The following is a 19,525-nucleotide window of genomic DNA, read 5'->3' as shown; positions in this document are numbered from 1 at the left end:
CCAAAAACTCTTAAGCATATATATCTATCTTTAGCCCATACCAGCCCAAAGAAAAAAAAAATTATCTGTAAAAGTTGCGTGTATTCCCAGTCTCCCACAGTAGCTCACAACCGCACACTACTCAGTAGGTAAGATTTGTGCGTTTCGATGGAGCCTCACACTACTTTTCTTCAAAAGCGAAATGCCTAAAGCAATCCACACCCAAATTCCCTTCTTGTGGAAAATCTCACCCCTTGTTGTCCGGTAGCCTCAGTTTGCGATGCAGACTGAGGAATTTCCAAAGCAACAAGAGCCTCACACTACTTATCTTCGAAAGCGAAATGCCTCAAGCAATCCACACCCAAACTCCCTTCTTGTGGAAAATCTCACCCCTTGTTGTCCAGTAGCCTCAGTCTGCGACGCAGACCAAGGAATCTCCAAAGCAACAATCTTTCTTTCGATGGAGCCTCACACTACTTATCTTCGAAAGCGAAATGTCTCAAGCAATCCACACCCAAATTCCCTTCTCGTGGAAAATCTCACCCCTTGTTGTCCAGTAGCCTCAGTCTGCGACGCAGACCAAGGAATCTCCAAAGCAACAATCTTTCTTTCGCTTTCTCGTAAACAAGGTATGAAACTCTATCGATCTGTCCTGTTTTGAATTTTTGATACATCTCTGTTCTTCTGCATGCTCTGTTTTTCCCAATGGGGTTTTCTTAAAGAAATTGCAGAAGGAGAAGCTCGCCGATTCTGTTTGCTACCAGTGGCGGATGTAATTGTGAGTTGGGCTTTTGTGTATAAGTTGAGGATTGGGATTGTTGGGACTGCTCTTTCTATTGGTTTTGCTTGGTGAGTTGGGGGCTATCGGTTTTGGGTTTGTTTGTGTACACTATTTCTGGTCGGTGTTCGGAAACATCAAACAGGGACTGGTTCTTCAGCTCAAGCAGTCAAGCTTTTGTTGGGCTTTGGAATTTCTTGATGCTTTCTTTGGCTTCTGATTATGTTGTGATTATTTTTTATTTAAAGATGTGCATTTTGTGTTGCATATTAGAGAATTTTTTTAGAGTTTTGGTGATAGCGTCTGGGTTTATGCAAAATAATAATAATAATAATAATAATAATAATAATAATTGTTTTAATTAGCCTAGACAAGTCTCAAATCTTGGATCCGCCACTGGATGCCATGCGGCCAACTGTGGTATGACGCTCTTTTTGTGGCAAGTCTCACAATTATTGCATCATCTTTAGTAGTCTCAGGGAATAATTACATAACTATTGGTGCGAGCCTGCTGAAAATCCAAATGTTGACTCCCCTACCCACTCAGTCGTTGCATTATTTTCAGTGTAACTCAAAATCTGTTCACATTTCCGGTTTGGTTTGCTGACGGAAAAGCTACCAACAATTCACGTTCAGATCTCTTGGCTAAGCTCTGAGACGAGCTCCACTCTGTCTTCTCTGGCACGTGAGATCAATAGGAGGTGCAAATAGGACCTTTATTTTAGAGAAAAATTAAGTCACCATCCCCAAACTATGCTGCCAAGGCCAATTTGATACCCGAACTCTCAAAAGTATCAATGTGATACCCAAAGACATATTTTGATATCAACGTAATACTTCCGTCAAAAATTCCTAACGGCTCCGTTATTTGATGACGTGGCAAGCACGTGGAGACAAAAAAAGAAGTTAAATGACCAACTTACCCTTTTGTTTTTGTTAATTCATTTTTATTTTTATTTTTATTTTCATTTCTTCTTCTTCTTCTGTTCTAACTAAACCGCCGCAACCTCCGAAGCAAGCTCCGCCACCAGCCACCAACCACTCACCCCAAAATGAATTCCGATTTCGGCCTCGAACGTGAGCTCGGCCCCGACCACAGTTACCGCCCCCAACATCAAGAATCTCACATTACATGCAAATGCAGCAATTTGACAACTTCTAATCCAATTCAAATTGAGAAAACAAGAACAAACAATGTCTGAAAACAAAAACAAACAATTCAACTTCTAATCCAAAATTTCAATCTCCCATCTCCACTCCCAAAATTGGAATCCCACCTGAAAACTTTCACGGTCAATATCAGAGGCAGCCGGCGACCCAAGCAGTCGATGAACCCACGGCCACCGCTACCATCAAGGCCGTTTGACCACTTCCGCCACTGCGACTCCGACGCCAGCTTCGCTAGCAGCCGCTCCTCCAACGGAATCAGCGGCGGCCCCGGAGGCTCCATCTCCAACTTCGACCTCTACAAAGACCGCCCCTACCAACTTCGACCTCTACCAGCAATCCGCCCTCTCCACCATCAATTCCTACCTCTCCTCTCACTCCTCCAAGTCTTCCTTAAATTCCCAATCCCTCCCTCCAGAAAATATCACCAAGGCCCTCAAATTCGTCGTCGCCCTCTCGGTGATCGCCAAATTAGAACCCTCCCCAATCAAACCAGACGAGAGTTGCCGATTAGAGGAGAGAGAGAGAGAGAGAGAGAGAGAGAGAGAGAGAGAGAGAGAGAGAGAGAGAGAGAGAGAGAGAGAGAGAGAGAGAGAGAGAGAGAGATGGAGGAGCTCTGTGCTTTGGTGTTTAGGAGTCGCCGATCAGAGGGGGGGTGGGGGGGAGAGAGAGAGCGAGAGAGAGCTTTGTGTTTTTTTTTAATTACTTAGTAGTGAAAGACTATTCTGCCCCTGATAAAAATATCACATAGGACCCACGTGCTTGCCACGTCAGCAAACAGACGGCCCCGTTAGGAATTTTTTACGGAAGTATCACCTTGATGTCAAAATACGTGTTTGGGTATCACATTGATACTTTTGAGAGTTCGGGTATCAAATTGGCCTTGGCAGCATAGTTTGGGGACGGTGACTGAATTTTTCTCTTTATTTTATACCCCTAATACTCCGCCTCGGTATATTCCACGACTGAGCTCCTTTAAAATCCGCCCATCAAAGAAATCACATTTCTTGCTTATTCGTTTGTAGTTGATCTATTCAAGCATATTTGCAGTTAAGTTTCATAGTTGAAGCTCTTTGCAAAGCTAATAATCATGTTATACTTGAAATAATGGTCTCCCCTTGAGTGCTCTATTTTCTTATACTCCTGACTTCTTTCTCTAGTTCCTACAGGTTTCTCTGTTTAGTTTCTTAGAGCAAGTCCACCGGTTGCTTCTTGACCGGTCACCAGCTAGAAAAAGCTAAGGTGGTGACCATGAAGGAGAAAAACGCAGCTCCACCGGTAGCTTCTTGACCGGGCAAAATCCTGACTTTCTTGACCGAAGCCAAGAAAAAAGCCAAAGGCTTGACATTTTTCTTGCCCAGCCAACCCATCTGCCAGCTCGGCCCAGCCCTGAACGTGGGTGACGTCAGCACCAGAAAGCTTCACAATTTCTCGTCTAGAGCTGCAATCGAGTAAGAAGCGAAGCCTAGAAAGCGGGAGAAGTCGCCGACAGCGAGGAACAGTAACGGAGACAGAAAGAACCTAGAAACACATTCGTCAAAACTCGATCGAATTGAAAAACTAATTATACATACGTGTAGAGCATGACGAGGGGATGACTTTCCATACCACATGCAAGCAAATCGGTGACCGGAGTTGCCGGAAAACACCACAGAACCGTCGTAGCAGTCGTTGCTTCTCGCCGTCGATTCTCCGTTTCCGTTCAGTGCATGGATGATCCAAGGGCAAGGGGTTGCTGGCGACGGCGAGACGAAGACGATGGTGTCCGCGCGCCGCCGTGGAGTGGCCGGAGGAGCGATTTCCGGTCGGGTTTCCTGCCGGGTCGCGCTGCGTCTCGGGTCAGAGAGCACCGAGCTCTCTCTCTCTCGAATTTTCCTGTCTCTTCCCACAGTTTAAAGTGAATAGATGTGTCCCATTAATGAATGACGACTAGGATCAATCGGTGGGAAAAGTTGGATGGATGGCTAGGATCGCGCCACCTGTTTCTCTTTCTTAAATTAATTTCCCAAAATTCCAAAAGTTCGGACAACCACGAAAAAATAGCCCGGTGATCCGAATAATTCTCCCAAAATTTTCACGAACTCGTGAAAAATGAACAGTAAAAATCGATGAACAGTGAAAAAGTGAACAGTAACTTGACTGGTCGACGCCTCAACTTTTCGACCTTGACATTTCTTGACTATGGGTGAACTTACTCTTAAAGAAAAGAAAGTAGAAGCGAAAAATATGAATACTATTTGCACCGGCAACCATGGCTTTGTCACCATATGTGGAAAGTGGAAAGTGGAAAGTGGAAAGTGGAAAGTGGAAACCTAGACTTTTTCGCACCAGCAACCGTGGTTCTGTAGCTATTTGGAACCTAGTTTTTTTTATCAACTTTTTCCTGGTCAGTCATCATGTGTTATCTAGAAGTTGACTAGAGCAGTACCACTGCTTATGAACAGTGTGGTGACGCTTTTGTCCCTGGCTGTTGGGAGTTTACTCAATTGCCACTGAAGTATAATTCAGCATTTCAGCTCCACCTCCACCACTACTATCCAAGTCAGCAGCGGCAGGAACTTGATCAAAGCTTACTACATTCCACATCCTTAGTTGCTTGCATTCTGGGTCAGTCAAATGATGTCTTCTGAGTTGGCTAAATTTCAGTTTTCAATTAAAATTTTGTTACAGCTTCTCTGCTCAAATAAGATTCATTTATAGAAATGTTTGGTCTTTGGTTGCATGTAATTTTCTAGAATTTGTTCTTCATTTGTTGAGGTATCCTTCGTCTTCTTAGCTTCTTGGTTTGTTTACTGTGTAATAATATCTTTATTCTCAACTACTCATCACCTTTACTATGCTTCTGGGTATAAAAGTTTTAAAGTACGAGAAGACATATGATTGGATGAGCAGAGAATTGAAATTTCATGTCACAATGGTTTACAATTGCTTTACTGTGCTGACTTTATGCCAAAAAACAAAGATTTGCAATCTTAACTGGGTATACCTCTACTCTGCTAACAGTATCTATTGGTTGGTTCTTTTGCTTCATCTGGATTCATAGTCAAAACTATTCACTTCCTTTTTGGTTTGTTTGTGTTTCTATGAAAATGAGTAAAGTTACCAAAAAAAAAAAAAAAAAAAAAGACTCTTTTTCCTATCGATAAGTTGTCCTCAAATCTATTTGGCTTAGTAAAACTTCTGACTTCCATATTAAATTCTCCTTCAAATTGAACTGCAATCTCATCATGGATTACATTTTGTTTCAGTTTGGTTTGATAGAGTAGTAAAGCCTCTCTCAACATGGATTAGGTTATGGTTTGACTTGGTTATGGTTATGGCATTGAATTTTATACCTAGTTATTTTCTGGTAATTTAAAGCAATTTAGAGGTTATTTATGCTGATTTTGGGCTAATTTAGTGCTTATTAAGAAATTGTGTTTTAGTTTCTACTTTGGTTAATATTGATTGTTTTGTCCAGGCTTCACTCAGCTGGGCATTTGCTAGATGTATGTATGAAGAATGTGGGATTAGGTGATTTAAAGCCACGCAAAGGCTACCATTTCCCTCAAGGGTATGATTTACTTAATTTGTCTACAGCCTAGAATAGATGTGGTTATGATTCTTATCTTTCTGTAAGATGACTCCTCTATACATGATCTAATTGTTTCATAATCCTCTGTTAAAATCAGAAGCTGAAAGATTCTAGCCCTGTAATTGCTTACTCAATCCACTGCACGGGGGTTTAGTTCTCACTAACAGTTGTGATTTGGTTTCAGACTGAGAAAGCTTTTCTGAAGCAGCCAAAGTATTCTTGAGGTAATTTTCTCAGCTACAATTTCATTTTATTATCAAGATTTTGTTGTATTCAATTTGATTATGATTTGTATTCTTATGAATTTTGTGGCAATTTTAGCTCGAAGTAGACAGGTAAGAGACCTGGAAAGGGAGGCAACCGATTGTGGGAGAGAATTGGGCTGGGCTAAAGACCCCAGGGATGCTATTGAAGGTATCACACTCTCAATTTGTTTATATGTTGTGAAATGAAGTACTGTGAGTATGAACATAGTGTTTTATTTGATTTGTTTATGCCGTTTGATCGATCTGTTTTGATGTGGGTGTCAGTGTTTGGATTGAAATATCAGTTCTTGATCCAATTGTTTGTGATTTCTTATTTATATGGATATGTAAATGTGTACCCTCTGTTTGATGTCTTTGTCTATATGGAGTTTTGTTCTTTGTTATTGGATGGGTTGAATTCTCATACAATTGCCAGAACGATTTACATTCTATTCAGGACCACACTTGCTGGAAAGATTTGCAGCATGTCCTTCTGATCTTGTACCAGTGAAAGTTCTATAGCGTTCCCGAGTATTGAAGCTCTGGAAACTGTGAACGATAGATCACATTGCAGTTGAATACAGAGTATAAGAAAGAAGTGCAGATTAATGGCTTCACCTGCAATAGACCTTCTGATCGGCAAAATAGTATCATTTCTTGAAAGTGAAGTCTCATTGCTAGAAGGAGTTCATGATGAGCTACACAAAGTCAAGCTTGAGCTATTAACCATGAAAGCCTTCTTGGAGGATGCAGAAAGGAAGGGAGCTCTGAGTGAAGTAGAGAAAACATGGGTGGCAAATGTAAGAGATGTCTCCATTGATGTCGAAGAGATCATTGATGAGTTTACGTACGAGACAAACAAGCGAAGAAGTTGGGGTCCGTTCACAGGAGCCTTTTGGAAGACGCTTCGCCTCCCACAGAACATCTGGGAGAGGCATAGGATTGCCACCAAATTGCAGAAGATCATAAAAACAATCAAAGATATTCCAGAGAGAAACCGGCGTTATGGTTCTGTGCGCATAGAAGGCAGTACTTCCCACCATGATGTGAACCGGATTAAAGTCTATGGCGAGTCGTCGCTTTTCTTGAAAGATGATGATCTGGTGGGGATCACAGATGCTAGAAAGAAGTTAGTTGGATGGTTGTTGTCTAGCCATTCTCAAAGAACTGTGATTTCAGTTGTAGGAATGGGGGGTTCGGGCAAGACGACCTTAGTTGCAAGCACCTTCAACAATCAAACTGTACAGCAACATTTTGATTGCTACACGTGGATTACAGTCTCACAAAGTTATATCGTTGAAGATCTGTTTAGAGTCATGATCAATGAATTATTGGCAGCGGCACAAATAGATGTTCCTCAGAACTTGAGCAACATGAGTTACAGACATTTGGTGGAAATGCTAGTTCACTACTTGCAGCCACGGAGGTATATGATTGTCTTAGATGACGTGTGGGACACTAATCTTTGGAGATCCATAGATGTTGCACTTCCCAATGGAACTCATGGTAGCCGGATCATGCTTACAACTCGGAACAAAGACATAGCTTCTTTGGCATTTGGAGTCGAAAGTCATGTTCATCAGGTTGAACCTCTTAATACAAATGAGGCTTGGGATCTTTTCTCCAGAAGAGCATTCTCTGGTGGGAGTGACAAGTCTTGTCCACCAGAGCTTCAAATCATAGCTAGGGAGCTCGTAGGAAAATGTGAAGGCTTACCTCTAGGACTTGTGGCTTTGGGTTCTCTCATGTCAACCAAAAGATTTGTGTCCGAGTGGAAGAAAGTTTACAATAGCATGAGTTGGGAGCTCAGCAATAATCCGACACTTGAAGTAGTGAAGAGCATTTTGTTGCTAAGCTTCAATGATCTACCTTACCGACTCAAGCACTGCTTCTTATATTTCTGCATTTTTCCTGAAGATTATGCAATTAAGTGCAAAAGGCTAGTTCGGTTGTGGATAGCAGAGGGGTTTGTTGAAGAAGTTAGAGGGGGTCAGCCAGAAGAGATAGCTGAGAGCTACCTAGCAGAGCTAACTTGCCGCTGTATGCTTCAAGTGGTTGAGAGGGAACCATCTGGAAAGGCAAAAAAATTTAAAATGCATGACCTTCTGCGAGAACTTGCCATTTCAATTTCAGAAGCAGAGAAGTTTTGTACTGTGTATAATGAGAAAGAAACAAATGAAGAGAGACAAGCTCCACGCCGCCTTTCAATACAAGGAAGCTCTGGAAAAGTACGAGCACACAAAGACATGACAAAGGTACGCTCATTCTTTGTCTTTGCTCCTAAGATGATGGCCTCTTCTTCTTCTTTGGAAAAAGTATTACCATCTGGTTTCAAACTGTTGAGGGTCTTGGATCTTAAATATGTTCCGATCCAGGAATTGCCAGATGAAATAATGAAGTGCTTTAACTTGACGAGTTTGAACTTGAAAGGGACAGAAGTAAGAAAGCTACCAAAACGCATGGGGAATCTTCAGAACTTGGAAACAATGGATATTAGGGACTCCAATATAAGGGAACTTCCAGTTGGAATTGTGAAGTTACAGAAGTTGCGACATCTTTTCATGTACCATTTCAATTATGGAGCTTACAAGTCTTTTAATAGCTTTCAAGGCACAAGAGCACCAGCAGGCATATGTAAGCTACAGAGTCTGCAAATTTTGGATTCAATCGAGGCGGGAAGTGAGTTGATCAAACAGCTTCAGCACATGACCCAACTCACTGCATTAGGCTTAGCGAATGTGAAGGAAGCCGATGAGATAGACTTGTGCAAGTCAATCGAAAGCATGAAACTGATGGAATGCTTAACCGTCAAGACAAGTAGTGAGGATGAGGTGTTACGCATGGATGCATTGTTGTCGGCTCCTCCTCTGCTGAAAACACTTGTTTTAACTGGAAAGTTAAACAAGGTTCCGCTCTGGTTTGCTTCTCTTGAGAGCCTTACCGTCTTATATTTGCATTGGTCCAGATCAACAGAAGACTTTCTTCCTCACATTCATGCACTACCTAATTTGACCAAACTTTGGCTATGCAATGCATATGTAGGAAACCAGTTGCTCTTTCAAACTGGATTCCAAAAGCTTTCTGGTTTGTACATAACCAATTTTCCTCAGTTGAATCTGATCACCATAGAGAAGGGGGTGATGCCAGCACTGAAGACTCTGGACATTTCTGAATGCATGGAGTTAAAGCGATTGCCTCGCGGAATCAAACTTCTGACATGTCTCCAGAAGTTGCATCTGCACACGGTTCCCAATGAACTTGTGGAGCGCATGCGCCGAGAACGAGGTGTGGATCATTCAGAGGTTAAACACATCTCCGAAATTCGTCTTTTCCACTAAAAGGAGTTTCCTTCTCTACAATAAAGTGAGACATGTTCCTGTAGTCTGATCTTATTCAAATATGTGTATCATGTTCTCATCAATTAGAAATTTAGAATTGCTTCCAAATTACATAAATTCTAGTACTTTGCCTCACCTTTCGTAATTAGCTGAAGACAGGTCATGGCTAGCTACATGGACTTCACAGAGTTGACTACACCACCAGTTGATCTTTTAGTCCAGCCCTCACCTACTTGGCTACTTCCCTCATCAGACAAATGATAGAGACTACCACTGGACTTCATTCTTCTCACTTGGACCGTCCATCATTTAAATGAAAGAGTTGATTAATATTTGTAACGGCCTTCATAAATTGCTCCTTAATTATGTCACAAACTGACAATTGCAGTAGTGGACTTCTATTTTTGTCACTAGGGAATTTGACGTGGATGTTTAGGTCTTGTATTTTTCAAAGGAAGGATTTTTTTTATTTTTTAAGTTGCCCACGGGGCGATAATATCATTCAACTCAAGCCAGAAGAGGCCGTTACATACCCTGCCGCTGCCATCTATAGACAGACAAGAAGATAGTGGTAGTACCCACAATGGTACATAGACAATAGACCTACTCATTACACATTGAAATACGTAGATAGCGGGAATCCTCCTTTGGTACTACTCCAAAGGCGCTAGAGGTACATAGAGTGCACCCAAAAGGTGCAATAGCGTCCTAAAAGGAATTACTGTAAAAGACAAAAGCTAAAACATAGAAAGGACCTAGGGCAACAACCCCAGCCCACAATACAAAGCCCAAGAGCCCCACAGGGAAGGTTCCAACTCAGAGCCCATCAAGCTGGCTTGGTCCAGGCCCAACAGCTCCAAAAACGCCATGTCGTACGAACCAAAAAATAGCGCCGCCGTCCGCCCGACTTGAGCTGCCACGACCAGAGCCTCCACAATCGTCGCTGCCACGATCCCACACCGCTACGACACCAACCGCCCCGCCTCAGGCCGCCACAAAACCCACGCCTTTGAGACCCGATTCAGAACCATGCCATTAAGACGCGATTCAGAAACACGCCACCGGTCTTGATTAGCACGAGCCCACCACCGGAGATGATGCCAGAAAACCCAAAAAATCGAAGCCGTCTGGTACCTTCGAGCATAGAGTCCACCCAAGGAGCATCCTCGACTAATTACATATCGAACACCCGTCCGGCAGCAAACCTGAGGTTGTCGGCGAGGCTGGAGCCAGCCTAGACGTCAGGCGCCACCGGACGAGCACGAGCTCTTTAGGGTTTTTAGGGTTTCGGGTTTTTTGGAGAATCGGAGATTAAGCCTTCATTTTTTCAAAGGAAGGATGAACCTAGCCCAATGTTGAATTTTTTCTAATCAGATTTAGAACCACAAGAACTTATTCTCATCTATAAGAGTGCGTTTGGATAAGAAAATTATAAAATCCGTAGGAATTTATAAATGATGGAATCTTTAACTCCATCAATTTAAAATTCCATTAATTGCAATATTTCTATTGTTTGGTTGCATCTATTTAGGATTTGAAATGTGTAATAAATTAAGAAAGTTTAAAACAAATAAAAAGATAAAATAGAAAAAAGTCTTGTTTTGGAAATAAAAATTGAATACTGCAAAGGAATTCGTAAATGACACCTCTTTGGTGGAAATTAAAGTGAGGAATTTAAATAACGAATTCCTTCGTTTTTTTCCACAAAGAAATTTAAAATTACCAATCTGATAATGCCAAACGAGGGAATTGGTTTTTAGGAATTATGAAATCCTCACTTTCAATTAAATTCCATCATTTTTTCCCTCATCCAAACACACTCAGGATAAGGCAATTGTCTTGACGATAAGAGTTTAGATATATGAAGATATAGTTGGAATTATGGTATAGTTGACGATAAGAGCTTAGACATAGTTGGTTCAGTTATTGGGATCTTGACCCAAAGCACAGAATCATGCCAAAGTTTTCCCACTTACTACACCGAGAATTTTTTATTCTCAATTACCCAATTAAGTGTTAAATGACAAGTTTAACCTCCAATTAATTAAAAAATTACAGCTACTTCTCTCGCCAACCAGTTTAACCTCCAAGTTTTTTATACTCCCTATTAAATTCACACATTCTTCTTTAAAAAAAAAAATAATAATAATAATTAGGGTTTTTAGGGTTTAGGCCATCCATTATGAAAAAAAAAAAAATCTAGTAGAATCCTGGAAACGTGCACTTTCAAGTGTCATAAATCTTTTCGATCTCTGATCAATTCCCAGCTTTAATTTTTTCTTTTTAATAATGGAGACAAGTGTTTATAAGGAAAAAAAAAATCACTACTAAAAGGTCTTCCCAAAACATATTCGAGAAAAGGAAGAGAAATAAAAATTCGTGATGGCAAGAACAACAAGACCAGTAAGAAGAAGAAAACCCTCCTTCTTCAAGGTTCTTATAGGTGACTTCTCTAACCACCTGGTAAGTCGTACTCCTACGTACTCGATCTTGCAATTCCACATAACCAAGGAAAATCCCCTGCAGCTTTCTATTGTTATAGTTAATGAATTTTGCAACGTGTTGAATGCAGTTGATATTTTGTAACAAATAACTGGGTTATGCAATGCATGAGCCTTAATTTTCTTCAATTCCATCACTCATAAATTGGTGAAGACATTGCCGAGCATGCTCTTTTCTTATATGAAATTCACTGTTCTATTCTTGCGTCAATATATTTGTGAATGAAAAAACCCTAATTTCCGACATTAGGTAGATTTTTTCTTTTGTTTGTGTAAACAGAAGTTGTCTACAATGTTTAAATGTAATTTGTATACTGTAGATTGATTCATTATGCCCATCCTATATTACTTTTGTTACAGCAAATCCCGCCGGCTTTTTATAAGCACTTTGATGGGAAGGGACCTCAGCAGACCCACCTTCGGACCCTGGCTAAAACTTGGCTTGTTAATGTGGAAAAGATTGATGGCAAGTTCTTCTTCCGAAAGGGTTGGAAGAAATTTGTGCATGGCAATGGTCTGAAGCTTGGTGAATTTCTTGTTTTTCGATATTTTGGAAACTCGAAATTCTTTGTTGACATATATGGAAGAAATACCTGCAAAAAGGATTTTGTAAAGGCCGTTGAGAAAAGTGAGAAAGAGGGACATGGTAATGAAGATAACCAGGGCTTAAAAGGTGTAGCTGAAGGAACTAGGACTGGTCAAGCCACGAACAGTATTCACATCAAAGATGAAGTAATTGATACTGAATCGGAAAGATCGTTGCATCCATTGACCAGAAATACTGGAAAAGATGTTGCTCTTGAGAGAGCAAACGCTTTCAAAATTGAAGATGAAGAAAAACAAGGAAATGATGATGAGGACGAGGATGATGATGATTCTATTAGAATCCCAAATGACCTTCCACCATGCACAAAAACAATGGAGAAATCTCCATTAGGACCACAACTTGTCAAGAGAAGGCAATCAAGTTCTAGTACTAACATTGGTGGAAAAGATGTAGCACTTCAGAAAGCCAATGCTTTCAAATCTGCAGACCCTTCTTTCGTGGTTCCAATGCATATCTCGTATGTCCACGCAGGTTATATGGTAAGCATTCTATAACTGTGCTCAACCTCACCATATCACAACATTTTCTCACTCCTACAGTTCTTCCTTTACATGTCAGTGCAAAAAGAATTCAGCATACACATATATTTCTTTTTACAGAGAAATCAAAATGTATATCATGTATTCCTTTTCTTTTATTTTTTTCTCAGAATGTGCCATCTGCTTTTGCCAAGGGATATCTTACTAAGCGGCCTAGTGAAGTCACCCTCCAGGTTAATGGGGAAACTTGGTCTGTCAATTTACAATATGAAAGAAACATGAAAAGACTCACCACAGGTTGGGCGGATTTTGTGCGAGCCAATAAGTTGGAAGTTGGTAACGCGTGTGTTTTTGTGTTGAGTAACGACGACAAGTTTATCTTTGATGTTATCGTTTACCGCGCTAAATAGAAGGTGCAAATTTCACCTTGTCCCCCTGCAACTGCAAGTAAGTAGTCTGTTGGTACTTGGTTTATGAATTGTTTGTGCTCCATTAGGTCTATGCTCCGCCTAACTTTACACATTTTTTGTTCTTTTGTATTTTGTTTTGGGTGAAAGCAATCAATCACGGGTGAGGATTCGTTCATCTCTAAAACTTCAAAGAGAAGGCAGATAGATTGATCAGTCTCTGAGATCTCCATATGTTGTTGTTTTTAATAGACTGTTGCCTGTTGTTTTGAATTTCCACTGAATAGGATGTTATCTGAAGATTTTTTTTTTTTTTTTTGAGAAAGACATTATTTGAAGATGCTAAAGAACAGAAGAAAAGATTGGAATAATCTGTTGTAATTTGATGATTGCTTTACAGTACAAAGCCTAGATTTATACAAGGACTATAGTCTATCTAAGGTAAGAACTGATTGATTGATTTACAGAATATATTGGATTGAAAGCAGATACAAGAAACGGATAACAATCAGGAAATCAATACTCTTTGATTTAGGATCTGCCATTGATTCATAGAGTAAATGATATTGAAGTACGCACAATCTGGACTATCTATCTTGGTTATCATTCCCCCGCAAGCTGAGAGGAGGAGCACGGACCGGAAGCTTGGATGCAAGAAATTGGAAACGCTGAGTAGATAAACCCTTGGTGAAAATGTCAGCTGTTTGGTCATCAGTAGAAACATAGGAAACTGCCAGCTCTTGTCGAACAACCTTATCCCTCACATAATGATAATCAACTTCGATATGCTTGGTTCTGGAATGGAAAACTGGATTGGAGGCCAAAGATATAGAGCTGACATTATCACACCAGATCCGGGAACATGAGAGAAATACATTAAGATCACGAAATAGAGAACGAAGCCAAGACAATTCAGCAGCCGTGTAGGCAAGCTGCCGGTACTCAGCCTCAGCACTGGACCTGGAGACTGTTTTATGTTTCTTTGAGCTCCAAGAAATCAAGTTGGGACCAAGATAAACACAGAACCCACCAGTGGAATGACGATCATCTGGATCACCGGCATAATCGGCATCTGAATAGGCAACTAACTTGTGAGAACCTAGCTGATAAACTAACCCATGATTAATGGTACACTTCAAATATCGTAGGATCCTCTTGACTGCCACCCAATGAACATTAGTCGGTGAGTGCATGAATTGACACACTTGATTGACAGCATAGCAAATATCAGGACGAGTGAGAGTGAGGTACTGTAAAGCCCCAACAATACTTCGATATTCAGAAGGATCCTCTAACTTGACACCATCATAGACACTAAGCTTTTTGCCAGATAAAACAGGTGTAGGATAAGGTCTAGAATCAGGGAGCTTGGTCTTTTTCAACAAATCCACAATATATTTGTGTTGTGTCAGATGCAAATGATCACCATTATAAACAGCTTCAATACCAAGAAAGTAATGAACAGAGCCCAAATCCTTCATAGAAAATAAGGAGTTGAGATTATGAATAAGGTGTGATATGTGAGAAGAGTTGTTACCCGTGATCAGTATGTCATCCACATAAATGAGAAGAATGATATAGATGCCTCTATTATTGAATGTGAACATAGAGTAGTCAGCCCGTGATTCCAGGAAGCCAAGTTCTTCTAAGTAATCCGAAAAGCACCGAAACCAAGCCTGAGGGGCCTGTTTTAAACCATATAAAGAACGGCGGAGCTTGCAGACATGTTGTGGGAATTTGGGATTGACAAAATAGACATCCTCATTGAGATAGCCATGGAGAAACGCATTTTGGACATCTAACTGTCGAATTGGCCATCGATGACTGACTGCAAGAGCAAGAACAAGGCGAATTGTGGAGTGCTTAACAACTGGACTGAATGTTTCAGTATAATCAAGGCTCTCTTGCTGATGAAAACCATTGGCGACTAGCCTCACCTTATATCGCTCAATACTCCCATCGGAGCGTTTCTTGATTCGGAATACCCATTTATTTGGAAGAATATTCATTGAGGAGGACGGTGGAACTAAGGACCAAGTACCTGCCTGTTGCAATGCGTTGAACTCGTGACCCATTGCTTCACGCCATTCTTGAGACTTTGCAGCTTGTGTATAACAAGTAGGCTCAAGAGGAAGAGCTAGGAGAGTAGCGTGCATAGCATATCTGGGATTGGGCTTGCTAATTCCATGTTTGCTGCGAGTAACTATGCCTCCATGATTATGCACCTATGACACCAAAGGAGAAGATAACAATGGTGGAATCGGATTGTTAGTGGTGAGAGAGGTGGACGGAAGGGGATCGATGTGGGACGAGGGGGAAGGAAGTGGTGACGCAGCTGTTGGGGCAGAGGAGGGCGAATACGGAGTAGAAGGACTCTGATTTGGGAGAGAAGGGGAAATTGGAGCTTGGGAGTGTGAGGAGTCACCAAAATTGAAGACTTGGCATTGTGGGTTGCGAGTATAAACCTGTAGAGATGATGTGGGTGGTTGACGTTCATGGTCTGGAGGAGGAGGAATATTTGTGGCAGAAGGTGAAGGAGATTGACGTGGAGGAGCAGAGATACGTGGAGAAGGAGAAGGACTTGGAGAAAGAGATGGACTTGGGCCTGAGACTGGGCCAAATATTATTATGGACTGATCTAGTGAGGGATCAATGGAGGAGCCTGAAGTGAGAGCAGGTTCGGTAAAAGGAAAACTGGACTCATCAAATATCACATGACGAGACAAATAAACACGACCTGAAGATGGATCAAAACAACGATATCCTTGATGATTGAGTGAATAACCCCAAGAACACACAACGTTTGGATCGTAATTGTAATTTAGAAGAGTTATAGGGACGAAGATAAGGAAAACAAGCACAGCCAAAGACCTTTAAAGATTGATATTGAGGCACACGAAGAAAAAGTTTTTCATAGGGGGAGGCATAGTTAAGAACTCGGGATGGTAGACGATTGATGATATATACTGCCGTATTGAATGAGTCAACGCAATACGTGGATGGCATATGAGCATGGGCTAAAAGAGTGAGTCCAGTATCAACAATATGGCGATGCTTTCGTTCGGCCAAACCGTTTTGCTCAGGGTGTTTTGGACAAGAAAATCTTTGGAAGATTCCATGAGTGGATAAATAGGATTGAAAAACATGACTCTTGTACTCACCGCCTTCATCACATTGAAGCACTTTTATAGGACGATTAAATAATTTTTCCACGTGAGTACGAAAAGTGATAAACAAATGAAAGACTTCACTCTTTTGTTTCATGGGATATATCCAAGTGTATCGGGAATAATCATCGACAAATAGTAAATAATATTTAAAACCTTGATGAGATAAAAGAGAGGAGCACCAAACATCCGAATGTATTAATTCTAATGGGAAATTTGAAACAGAATCTGATAACTGATAGGGAAGTTTTGTACTTTTCCCTAATGGACATGATTGACAAAAAGAGAAGGTGCTTGATCCCACTACTGGAACAGCTTTATTAGATAATACTTTAGATACTATAGCAGAAGATGCATGACCAAGGCGAAAATGCCAAGTTTCAGCTGAGACACGAGTGCCAACATAAGCCAATGAACTGGAGACTTTGGATGTTTTGGAAGGAAACCGGAATGGATAAAGGCCATTTTCACTCTTCCCGTGGTAGAGCATCTTCCCCGTCTTCAGATCCTTAACACAGAAGTAATTAGGATAGAAGATAAAATAACAATGATTATCAATAGTGAATTTGTAGACGGAGAGAAGATTAGTAGATGCAGAGGGACAATGAAGAATATCATTGAGATGAAAGGAGGAAGAGGAAGAATGAAGCTTAGAAGAGCCAATGTGTTGAATAGATAATCCAGAATCAGAATTAATTCCACCAAGGTTATCAAGACCTTTATAAGTTTTAGGAGAAGCAATATTACCTAGGGTTGGTGTGACATGCGAATTGGCCCCGGTGTCTGTCAACCATGTTTCTTCAGGAGAAGAGTGATGAGCAGTCATGGCAGTGAGCCGAGAAGATGGGACACGACCCTCATAAGATAAATTGAGACGGTTGAAACAGTCAATAGCGGAGTGGCCAGGGCGAGAGCATATTTGGCATTGAATGCGACCAGTATTGAAGAAGGGGTTACCATTGCTTGTAGTGGTACTTGGGGCTGGACCCAAGATGGAAGATCGACGAGACCCAGAGGAGCCACGAGAATGAGAGAACGTACCACGCCCTCTAGAGTTCGAAGAACCGGAGCCTGGGATTCCATGAGGATGCGATCCGCCACGGGTGGAACCCCCACGGCCAGAGATGAATGAGTTCCGACCTCGGCCACGAGAGTGAGAGGCATGAAGTGCATGGATACCTTCGGTAGAAGCAGGAGGAGCATATTCAGAGACGCGGCGTTCCACACTAAGGAGAAGAGCCTCAAGGGCTTCATAAGTGATAGGAGAATCACGGGCTTGAGCGGAGCTGATTGTGGTTTCATAGAGGGGGCCGACATTGGACATGATAATGTTGACAAGATCCGCATCAGGAACAGGAGAACCAGCAAGGGCCAAGTTGTCTGCAATGGAATTGAGTTTGTCCAGGTAATCTGAAATAGACAGAGTACCTCTAGTGAAGCGAAGAAGATCAGCACGGAGTTGAAGAACATGGTGCTGGGATTGAGAAGCAAATCGGGTTGCTAATGCAGTCCACGTAGCTTGAGAAGAGGTGGAGCGGGCTACAGTAGAGAGGACTTTGGGGGTGAGAGAACCATTGATCCAACTCAGGACCATCTGATCTTGTAGAAGCCAAGGCTCGAAGTTGGGATTGACTTGATCAGTGAGGTTACCTTCTTTGTCTTGCAGGAAGCAAGGGGGGCATGGATTGGTACCATCAACAAAACCCCAAAGTTTGCGACTTTTCAGAATAGGAGTGATCTGAGCAAGCCATAGGGGATAGTTGGTTCGGTCAAGTTTAATTGTGAGGAAGTTGGTAATAGAAGGAGTATTTTCAGGGGTGGAGGATGAGGAGGCCGTAGGACGTGTAAGTGAGAGGGAAAAAAAATTAGGCTCTTGATACCATAAAGAACAGAAGAAAAGATTGGAATAATCTGTTGTAATTTGATGATTGCTTTACAATACAAAGCCTAGATTTATACAAGGACTATAGTCTATCTAAGGTAAGAACTGATTGATTGATTTACAGAATATATTGGATTGAAAGCAGATACAAGAAACGGATAACAATCAGGAAATCAATACTCTTTGATTTAGGATCTGCCATTGATTCATAGAGTAAATGATATTGAAGTACCCACAATCTGGACTATCAAGCTGGACTATCTATCTTGGTTATCAGATACCCCATTCTCTGTTGGAGAATCTCTATTCAAAAATTCTGTGTTGGAGAATTATTGATTGAAGAATAGATGGTATGATTAAGAAAATGAAAAAGGATAACGAACCCTGGTACATATGCTTTCTTGTGTTCTAAGCTCTTCAGAAAAAAAAAAAAAAAATCTCTTCTTTCGTGGTTTCCATTTATTCTTTTTTCTTTTGAGAAATTTCCATTTCATAATTTTCGAAAGTAACAAGATTAACAAAGGCTGGTTGGCCTGCATTTGTAGATTGTAATGCGAGGAAATAATTTGAAAGAGTGGCATGCGTGTGTCTTTGTGTTGACCAACAACATCGAAGTTTTGAATGCCATGTTTCGATTTTCAGCACCATTAGTACGTAAATCTGGGTTGTAATTTTGTTCTCCATGAGTGCCATGGTTCTGCTCAATCCTCGGTTTAATTAAAAACGAAACTCTAGTAGCTAGTAGCAGAGGAAAATCAAAGAAGAAAGCAGAAAGGAGGAGGAAGAAAAGGAAAAGAAGAGGCAGAAAATCGTGATGGCAAGAAATTCAAGGGCAGAAATTAAAGAAGAAGAAAACCCGCTTTTCTCAAGCCCTCAAGGTTTCTGTAGTGACTTCTCCGCAAGCTAGGACATGAAAGAGAATATTCTGTAGTGCAATTTTATAGGATGTTTATAGTGGTGTGCCTCGAATCAACATTCTAAGCTTTATACTTCTGAATAATGAAGTGTCAATTGTCCAAAAACAAAGAATAATGGTGTCATGCTTTAGCTTTGTACTGTGCATGCGTGGGTGGCTAACTGGCTATGGTGGTGGTGGATGGGTTATTAGGTTTGCACCCAAGGGTTATGGATGGTGGCTACGCCATCTCTCAATGGGCTGAGATCGGTGGATGGTGGTGGCTACCTGTCTCTTATAGAACTAGCTTGAGGTGTTCCCAATTTGTTTGATTTTTGGTTCCAATTGATGACGGTTGAGCGATATGTAGAAGGTAGATTCTGTTGTGACAAGCGTTGTGACGGAATTCTTAAGTGAAATTATTAAAAGGACAATTCTTAGGTTCACCTCTAGGGTGAATAAGCATTCACCCTCATTGTCGTTTAACATATTTTTACTTAATAAAT

General features: G+C 41.1%; 2 protein-coding genes across 8 annotated transcripts; both read left to right on the top strand.

Moving 5' to 3' along the window:
- The first annotated feature begins 4,416 nt into the window (after nucleotides 1-4,416).
- Nucleotides 4,417-9,505, top strand: LOC133740876 (disease resistance protein RPM1-like). Of its 7 annotated transcripts, none has more exons than XM_062168817.1 (5): nucleotides 4,417-4,531; nucleotides 5,385-5,477; nucleotides 5,683-5,722; nucleotides 5,820-7,998; nucleotides 8,119-9,505. In XM_062168817.1, exons 4-5 carry the CDS (start codon nucleotides 6,352-6,354, stop codon nucleotides 9,079-9,081), a joined length of 2,610 nt encoding a protein of 869 aa, XP_062024801.1. In that variant the 5' UTR covers nucleotides 4,417-4,531; nucleotides 5,385-5,477; nucleotides 5,683-5,722; nucleotides 5,820-6,351; the 3' UTR covers nucleotides 9,082-9,505. The 7 variants fall into 7 exon arrangements, with proteins under 7 accessions (XP_062024801.1, XP_062024798.1, XP_062024799.1 ...); XM_062168814.1 differs by having other exon boundaries at nucleotides 5,820-5,912; nucleotides 6,201-9,504; XM_062168815.1 differs by having other exon boundaries at nucleotides 5,820-5,912; nucleotides 6,180-9,504.
- A 1,933-nt stretch (nucleotides 9,506-11,438) lies between these two features.
- LOC133740877 (B3 domain-containing protein Os01g0723500-like) lies at nucleotides 11,439-13,412 on the top strand. The gene is made up of 4 exons (XM_062168818.1): nucleotides 11,439-11,544; nucleotides 11,943-12,668; nucleotides 12,839-13,115; nucleotides 13,226-13,412. The coding sequence occupies exons 1-3, from the start codon at nucleotides 11,464-11,466 to the stop codon at nucleotides 13,076-13,078; spliced, it is 1,047 nt and encodes a 348-aa protein (XP_062024802.1). The 5' UTR covers nucleotides 11,439-11,463; the 3' UTR covers nucleotides 13,079-13,115; nucleotides 13,226-13,412.
- The last annotated feature ends 6,113 nt before the right edge of the window (nucleotides 13,413-19,525 follow it).

Source organism: Rosa rugosa, chromosome 3, assembly GCF_958449725.1.
Source record: "Rosa rugosa chromosome 3, drRosRugo1.1, whole genome shotgun sequence".
Classification (NCBI taxonomy): domain Eukaryota; kingdom Viridiplantae; phylum Streptophyta; class Magnoliopsida; order Rosales; family Rosaceae; genus Rosa; species Rosa rugosa.
This window is presented reverse-complemented; position numbering and strand designations above follow the sequence as displayed.